We start from the raw sequence: 9,351 nt of genomic DNA, 5'->3' as shown, positions 1-9,351 counted from the left end.
GGCAACAGAGAGTGTAGATGACTGGGCAGCTTCTCCTTTGAGTGCCACATTGGGTAATGGGTATCCTTGAAGGAAAACCAAGAAAACAATAATTTATGTTGTTTGGGCTCTGACAACTCTTATTGATTTATATAATAAAAACACAAAGAATAATTGCATGTCACAGTCCTGGGTCATTTTGACCCAGCGTTCTTAGGTTTCTTGTGTTTTTCTACTTTTTTAGTTCATGATTTATTCCATGGTTCCTAGGTTGTTGTTTTTTTTTTACTGGATTCCGCCTTGTGTCTCTGCCCTCTGTCTCCCCATGTGTCTGTGTTATATTGTTGTGTGAGTTCTCGTGCCGTGGTTTGTGTTTCATTCTGTTATGTTTTCCATGTTTATCCAGCGTGTGATGTCTGCACTCTTCCTTGTGTTTCTCAGTGTTCCCTCCAGTCTGCATCTCTGTATATTTCCTGTTTTACTCTGAAGGTCTGTGTCTCATGTTAGTCTATTCTGTTTTGCTTCCTTGTCTCGTTGTGCCCAATCAGTTCCACCGGGCTTGCCACCTGTTCCTTGTTCCCTCATGTTCCTGTCTGTGTATTTATATTGTGTGTCATCTCGTCCTCGTTGCTGGTTCGTCTGTGTCATCTTCCCGCGTCTCCCTGCATCCCGGTTTCAGTTCAGTGTTTTGTTTGTTTCTCCCAGTATAAATTTCTTTGCTTCTGTTTCTCGCCTGCTAAGTTTTTGTTTGTTTCACTTACCAGTTTAATAAAGCTCACCTGCATCTGAAGCTGCCTGCGTCTTGTGTCCTAACTTTCAACCTCCACTCATCTGCCATGGCAGACGTGACATTGTAATGTTGTTAGAAATTAAAAACACCCTGACATGAAAGCTGTCATTTGTTCTTTGACTCAGTAAATTGCAGTTTTATGTATCTGCATCAGAATTGAAAGTATTTACCGTAATACACTTCAACCTCACAGAGACTCAGGACCTTTGCACTTCCTGGTAAAAACACAGTGACGTAGCGTCCCTTCACAGAGTTACATGGAAAATAAAACGCTTGTCCGCTGGGAATGTGAGAGATGACAGCACACCTATGTATGAAACATTCAAAAAGAAAAAGTAAAGAATAAATATGAATAAGTCCTATTGATATGATAAATAATGACTTACGGTTATAAATCAAGCTCTTTCACCTGATGCTTTCAGGGTCACTGATTGTTATTGAATTTCCGATCCAGATTTCAGCACCATCCAGCCCATTTTCCAATTCCTGTCTATTGGTTATCATTACAGTCCCAATTGTATACACATTTACCAGGTCTACTCTCCACCAGGGATCAGATTCTGCATTGGTAAGTGTGCAAGACCCACTTTGATAGTTTGCATCTCTGTTTCCATCAACTGCCTTACCAGCAGTACCCACAGTGCCACTGGTTGAAGATTGGACAGCTTTTTGTTTCAGTGCCAGGTTGTAAAGGAGTTGACCTAAGTGATTAAAAAAAAATATTAATGAAAACATAGAGGGCTATTTTTACATTTTTGCTCGGAATAAGCAATATACATATAAATATATAGATACAGATAAATCAAGGTCCAGTGTCAAATTTGTAGTTATTATATTTGTATTTGCCTGAACTGAGACGGATTCATTTTATTAAGAATGAAACTTTGCTCAATTATTGGCTGTGCTTTCTAAATAAAAATCTTTCTTTTTTTAATTTTTGCAAACTTGTGATAGTTTGCACTTAACAAATGTGGACGAGAATGTTTTGATTGCAGAAGAAAAATTTACCTGCCAGTGTTCCAGATGTTAATGTTAACATGATGGAAATGCCTGTTAACATACCGACATTTGAAAGATATTTTAAAAAAAGGAGTTATTTTTTTGAATGATCTCACTGATGTGTACATTAAATTCCATCATCTTCATTTTAACTTTATTTTTTCTTAAAGAAAGTTTAAGATACTTTAACTTACCAATGAAGCTCCAACTATGAGTCCCACTCATGGCTTAAGAAAGTATCCAAGTCAAATGTATTATGGCATTAATAAAACGCAGTAATTGGCAGGTAGACTGACTTACTGTCTCTGTAGTTTTCTTCTAATCACTACCAATCTCATACTTTACTCCTGCATTTGTTTCAGTATCCAAGAATATGCAAATTTTTAGTCACTGATGTTTGCATGAAAGACAACACACACCCAAAATCTTCAGACCAAACCTTTCCACTGCATGTTTCTACAATTTAATGTTTAAACATTTTATTTTTCTACATTTTCACTTGCCTTATTAGACATTTTTATTCATTTCACTGATCATTACATTCAAAGGCACATAAGCTTACCTCAAAGTCTATCAGCCAGATTGAAGATGATACACTTACATTTCTCAAGTGTAATATTTAATTTCAACACTAAGGGCTCTTACACAAACAGAGATACCTTTTATACATTTAATATATTGCTGAATTTACAACAAAAAATGTGGAGGGATATATTATAAAGTAATAAGCACACATAGTGTATAAAACTTAAGCTACTATGACCATGAGTAATGAACCAATCAGCAGCATTTTAAACAGGGATCAGAAGCACAGCTGTATATGAGTCCAACTCAGTGTATCATCAGAACAAGGGTTTTAAAAAGAGTCAACCTGTTTTTTTCTGCAGTTACAGTTTTCCACAGCATCGTTTACATCAGGGGTGTCAAACATAAGTCCTGGGGGCCAGAACTGACCCGACAGAGACTCCAATCTGGTCTGCTGGATGGTTTTGGAAAATGTGCATGGCATGCATTTATGGACTTCTTATAGGTGTACAACTTTTCCTGCTCCTCAAGAGCCATTTATACTACACCAAAGTAGTTAAGTATTAGATAAACAGTTAAATGACAGAAAAAACCTTTTACTGTGTACAACAGAAATTCCAGTAAAAAAATTTACGTTTTCATCAGTCAAATAAAGATATAAGGTTTCATACATACAGGAGATCTGGGCAGTGAGCTACAAGAGATTTTTCTGTACTTTTACACACTTGTCATGTAGAAAAACTGAAATGTGCTTTTGAAATTGCATTTTTACAATATTTAAATATGTATAATAATAATATACATACGTTTAACGTTATATAAGCCCAGTCAGATCACAAGAGGATGTTTAGGTTCGCTTCACAGGGAACAAAATCTTGTGGCCAATTTAAGAATTTAAAATAAAAACATCAAAACAGATTTAAACTGAATGAAAATGTTGCCATTGATGTAGTACTGGCACCACCTGTTTATACTGAGTTTCATATATGCTACATGGTTAATAATTAGCTTTAAAATAATAATATGTATTACTATTTTTTTAATAATTTGGTCAGAAAGACACTGAAAAGACATCTTTCTAACTCTGAAAGCTGAAGGTTGCACAAGGTGCACAAGCACAAGGCCAGTTGCAGACACACTGGTGGTCCTGTGCTGGCCCATGTGTGGACCTCTGGCAAACCTGATCTGGGCCATCAATGGGCCGTCATTCTTTGTGGTATGTGGGCCATGTGCAAGTTGTGTGCAGCCACGGGCCAGTTGCTGACAACACTGCTGGACAAGAACAGTTTCAGCTTTTGCCCAGATGTCAGCCTAATGTGTACCTTAATCAAGCTATGTAAGAGAAACATGTGCCAGAACATAATAGTGCAAACGTAACAAGATGATACTCTGTCCAGACAGCGAATGGCCTGATTACTGCAAATGCTCTACACAAGATGGCACGTACTCCTAATCGCACACTTTTTCTAGACTGAGTGCTTCTTAACTACATTCACACACATTGACACTAATGACATGCAGACTGGAGAAGCCAGGAATCAAACCACTAACCCTCCCATCACTAGGTGACCTGCTCTACCTCCTGAGCTACAGCTACCCAGTGGTAAAAATGAGTAAACCATCACTAGGTTTTGGATAAAGTGTAAACTCACAAACCTGTCAAACCTTCATTTGAAACATTGGCTACCATAGCAGTATAGTATTGCAACATGGCATTTGGGTTTTCTAACTAAAATAGGAAAATAGGAACATAAACAGTGCCTCATTGCCAGACCTGGCCCACATCTGGTTGACATGCACTCTGCCATGACACCAGTCAGAAGTGCCAGCTTGATGCGAGATCCCGGCCAGGCCTGCTTTGTATGGGGCTGGTCCACATAAACCGAACAATAATTGGGCCAGATATGACATGCCATCATGCATAGACAGTGCCATCTATGTCAGGCCTGGCCCATATCTGGATGACATACGTCTTATCATGCCAGAAGTCAGCCAGCAGTGCTTGATACCAGATCCGGGCCAGACCTGCTTGTTATGTGGGAATGTGTGTGTAGTGTTAAAAAGTGCTTAAAAATGTGTGCTCTTTTCTACACGTAAACTGTTTGATATTAGAATATTTCATAATTCAGAGAATTTGTACTTCAGTTCTGGCTTTATCAAGACATTTCATCACTACAGTCATAACTTTAGAGCTAGTTATTATAGGCACATAATTCCATATATAATGTAAAGGAGTAGGCTCACTTGCTTTGCATAGATACAATTACTACAAATGCTATGAGCGTTACTATGAATCAGAAAGGAAAAATCTACAAAGAAATTATTTATATATGACTTCAACTTAGTGTTTCATCAGGATTGGTGATATGAAAAAGAAAACATGGTGTGTTATGCACTTGCTGAATTTTTGGCAAAATAGTTTTAAAGGAGTACAAAACAGGTTTTAAGTAATAACTAACAACAACTATGCATCACAGTTTATACTGTGTCATCTTGGTTCCTATGGACTTGTTGGATCCTTGGTGCTGTAGAAATGAACTCTCTGCACAGCATTGTCAGCACCTGAATGGACATGAGTTACAGTTAAATCAAAGTAATGCACAATAATTGCATACAAGCCTTAACATGATGCAAGTAAAACCTGATTGGCAGATGAAGTTGAGGTTCTCCTCACAGGGCTGGTCCTGCCAGAGGAAGTTATCCATGCTGGCCACGCCTCCACAGGTGCTGGAGTAGCTGTCAGGAACAAAATCTTGTGGCCAATTTAAGAAATTCATGGAATATCCAGACATCCAGAACCACTCGTCTGCTCTGAGGGATCTGTTGAAGAGAAAGTAATGGACAGATGCAAACTGACTGGAAATGCTTCTGTAGAATAGGGAGCACTTGTTTACATTGAGTTTGACAAAAGCTACATGATTGATATTTATCTTTAAAATAACAATTTATATTAATATTTTTAAATACTCTAGAAAGACACAAAGACACAAAACTTTTTTTAAGCTGAATGTTGGCCTTTCCAGTGTAATTTTCAAAATTTTCAAAAGTCTTGTTTGTGGATTCAATAATACAGAATATATAAACTGCCCTTCTTGTGTTACAGCAGCTGTGTTGGTGTCTGGGACAGGCAGCAATGTAAATGAGAAAACACAAGAACACAAAGCATTTGACTTAAAGATCTTCATTTTCTAAGAATATTTCCTAAATTCAAATCATTAAGGTGGGCCATCTGACCTCTTGGTATTTTGCAGCAGTGTAAAATTAAGTTATATGCCAGCTTTACTGACAGTAAAAAGATGGCCTCTATGATCATCAATTAAAAAAATGATCACAAAATGGGTAAATATTTTCCTTTTTTGCAGGCATTTTGGGGTAGAGCAGGGCATCTACTTATCGTATACTGTATGTCTAGTTCTTTAACAGATTTTTCCATTTCACTTGTGATTGGAGAGAAGCACCATCTCATTTATGTTATGTCCTGCTCATTATTTAATCTGTGATGTACATCAGCTAAATGTATCTACAGCTATCAGTACCTGCGCAGTCCCATCCAGACGTGGTCTGTGAGGGAGAAAGGAATGAGGCCCAGCAGCTGCTCCAACTCACTTTGCTCCTGTTGGCTGTGAAGGCTGAGCAGGTCCCAGTAATAACGTCTACAGTACATCAGAGCATCGGTCCAGCAGAGCCTCTCTCCCACCACCGTCACATTCCTGCCACCAAGCTGCAGGCTCACAGGTGGAGGAGGGGTGGGAGGAGGTGGAGGAGTCGTAATAACATCTGGCACTGTAGTGAAGAAATTTTTTCTTAGTATTCGGTTTGTTTAAACCATATTTGGTGGTTATTGTTTTCCTTTTATTTTAATATGTTAAATTACAATAGTCTGTAGTGAAATTAGACAGTGAAAGCTAAAGAGCAAAGTGCATTAAATTAATCTGGTCCTATTTACAATAGCAAATATGAGAAAAAGGCAAAACAATAGAAAATTTTACAATGATAATTTTAGCACACACTACCTAAGAACTAAGAACTTCTAGAACTAACACCCCAAACCCTACCAGATAGAGAAGCAAACACTTCCACTTCACACAGGGTTGTGTAAGTCATTTTTCCTGGTATGATCACAATGATGTAGCGACCTTCCATTTCATTACACTGGAATGTGTATGTTGGTGTACCATCTAATGATGTGATCATGCCACAACTGATGGATTGAGAGAAAAAAAAAGATGAAAAATGGTGGCTTTCTTTAATTAATGAATTTGTATATATACACACACATACACACAATATATCACACCATGTGTATGCTGTTGCTATTTATTGTGGTTTAACCTTTCAAGGACAAAAACATAAAGAAAATTAAAGCCATAAAGCCATGGCACCACTTTGCTGTCATTCCAGACCTCAAAAAAGTCTGGAATGACAGGTAAGCGGTGCAATGGTTAGCACTGTTGCCTCACAGCAAGAAGGTCCAGAGTTGAAATCCACAATATGACAGAGTTTGCAGTGGGTTTTGTTTGGATACTCTGCTTTCCACCCACAAATAAAAGTCATGCAGTTATTGGAGTTAGGTTAATTGGTGATTCCAAATTATCCATAAATAAATCTGTTTGTGTTAGCAAAGTGATAGACTGGCCACCTGTCCAGGGTGTACCTCTGGCCCTATCTCATCTGGGATAGGCCCCAGCCCACCACAACCATGATTAAAATAAATGGATGTATGAAGTGGAAATTCTTATAAAGCCATACAATTTATGTGTTGTATGACTCTAGACTTTTTGAACAAGCCAAAAAAAATGACTTTTAGAATAAACTTAAAATAATTATGGAAAGGATTTCCACATTAAAACATGACTTTCTTTTGGTAATGAGTTGCTTTGTCGGGTTAACGTAATTTGCATGGGTTGGATCAGTTTGGTTGAATTAAGTTGGACTCAACTGCTGTAAGTAAGTTGATTCATCATTATTATTTAAGTTTGTCCAACTCAAGTATATTAAGTTGGAACAACAGAATTAGAGTTATTTTTTTCCTCCTCCATGGAGGAGGAGTTTTGTTTTATTAGTTTTAATCTTTTAACTTTATGCATCAAGCAAAAATTAAATTATATGCAACATTCTCTGACTGGAAGAAATTTGTTTAACATTTAAACCTATTTTCTGCACATTCCTGCACAAAAAGTAAAATAGTTTTTTTTGTTTACACTCAGTTTCAAAATAGATGCAAGTAAAACACAGCAGAAAATAAATAAAATCAAAGACTCAGCAGTCCTGTTGCTCTATTTTCAGGCGGGCGGATAGCAGGCGGATGTTTGCCCTGGTGCAGGTGTGCCGCAGCGGTCAGTGGAAGAATCCGCAAGTTTGTCTGTGAATTTCCCATTACGTGGTAGCGCACTCGGTGCTTGCTCGGAAGTTTGGGGGTTTTTTTCGCTGTAAAAATAAGTTTTCTTTCCACGTAGTGAACAACGGACACTAATGTTTTTGTCACTTTTTACGGTATCAAACTCAAAGTAAGGTCAGTACTTCCACGTTGCACGGTCATACCGCACTCGATATATTATCCTTTGTTGATCTGCGCACAGCTGTTGCCACGAACGTGGCACTCGCTTACGTCACTGTCATGAGACACTCTCGCAAAAAAAAAATCACGGTTTTAGTAACGCAGTAACGGAGCATGCTTACGGGAAAGTAACGGTAATCCGTTTTTTCTTCAAAAATCCTGCTTGATGAAGCAAATATTTAAAATTTTGATTCTTCAGTCCATAATATCTTCTTCCAGTCTTCGGTAGTCCAGTGGTGGTGTTCCATGGCCTGGGCAAGCCTCTTCGTCTTATTCTGACATCCTAGTAACTTGTCCTGTCAAACCTTTAAATCAAAGTCTTCTTTTCACAGTTGAAACTGAGACTTGCTTGCTAAAACCACTATTAAGCTTTGCTTGACGCTGTTGTCCTGTGAGCTGCCTATCATGCGAGCTGTTAACAGTCAGAAACTTGTCCTCTGTTGGTCTGCCAGACATCTCCTGTCAGAGTTTGCCCCGGCTTCTGAGTGTCTTTTGATAGTGAAGGAAACTGTACTCAATGCCACCTTGACATTCTCTGTAGGTAAGACCTACATTATTAAATATAATGATGGTTTGTCTCTCTTTTATTGTTAAGTGTCTTTTTCTCACCATTTTTGTAGCCACACATTACTTTCTGCACAATAATACTGTTTAACTGATCTTCACAAGGTACCACAGCATGTTCCAACACTGCTTTTATGCAGACAAAGAGAGTTGTAAGTAATCCAGAAAAGTTGGAAAACCTCTAGGAATTAGTATCACCAGTCAAGGCTTGATCAACCTCCATTTCTGCAGAACAGTTTTAAATTGGTAGCATATTGTGTGTTCCCTGAAAAAGGCCTTTTTGTATGATTCTGTATGATTATTTTTCAGTTTTGCATTTCCATAACTTTTTTTAACCTCTGGCAGTTCATCACTTACCTTCGTACAATTTCAAGGTATTTATTGGACTTAAAAAACTTGAATTGAAACAAATAACTAGAAATGTTTGTAGCATATATATGTTTCCTAATTAGGAAAAAGAATTAATTTGATGTTTATGGAGAAATGTTGTATTACTCGGAAATCAGATCTCACCTGGGGTTTTGGTTTCCATTTTGTTCCAGCGAGTTCCCGATCAGGATCTGTGCCCCAAGAATCCTTGGAATATAACCATCCTGTCTGTTGATGATGGTGACAGCACTGACTTTATAGACAGCCAACAAGTCTACTCTCCACCAGGGATCCAGATCTTGATCATTGTGTGTACAGCATCCTGAGTCCAAGTTTCCATTTTTGCACCCATCAACACCCTTTGAGGGCCCAAACACTGGCCCATACCAAGTTGATGACTGTACTGTTTGTTTGTTTAAGGCCACGTTTGGAAGCGGTTCCACTAAATTGTTGAAAAGAAGAAACAAGTATGAATCAGTATCAGGCAGATGTGTTTCAGTAGATCAGATCCAGTCACTTAAAGCTCTACCTGCTGGAGCAGCATACACCTCCACTTCACACAGGGTGA

General features: G+C 38.1%; 1 protein-coding gene across 1 annotated transcript in view; it reads right to left on the bottom strand.

Moving 5' to 3' along the window:
* LOC102200080 (uncharacterized) overlaps positions 1-1,993 on the bottom strand; it is a 6,782-nt gene extending 4,789 nt beyond the window's left edge. Inside the window, exons 1-3 of the mRNA XM_013915495.1 lie at positions 1,963-1,993; positions 1,179-1,470; positions 940-1,076 (exon numbers count right to left, since the gene is read on the bottom strand). Of these exons, the coding sequence (XP_013770949.1) occupies positions 940-1,076; positions 1,179-1,470; positions 1,963-1,993 (460 nt within the window). The remainder of the gene's footprint in view (positions 1-939; positions 1,077-1,178; positions 1,471-1,962) is intronic.
* Positions 1,994-9,351: the final 7,358 nt, after the last annotated feature.

This window comes from Pundamilia nyererei, unplaced genomic scaffold (genome assembly GCF_000239375.1).
Source record: "Pundamilia nyererei isolate P.nyererei 1_Seehausen unplaced genomic scaffold, PunNye1.0 scaffold00312, whole genome shotgun sequence".
Taxonomy (NCBI): Eukaryota; Metazoa; Chordata; class Actinopteri; order Cichliformes; family Cichlidae; genus Pundamilia; species Pundamilia nyererei.
The sequence above is the reverse complement of the archived record's forward strand: the minus strand, read 5'-3'. Positions and strand labels throughout refer to the sequence as shown.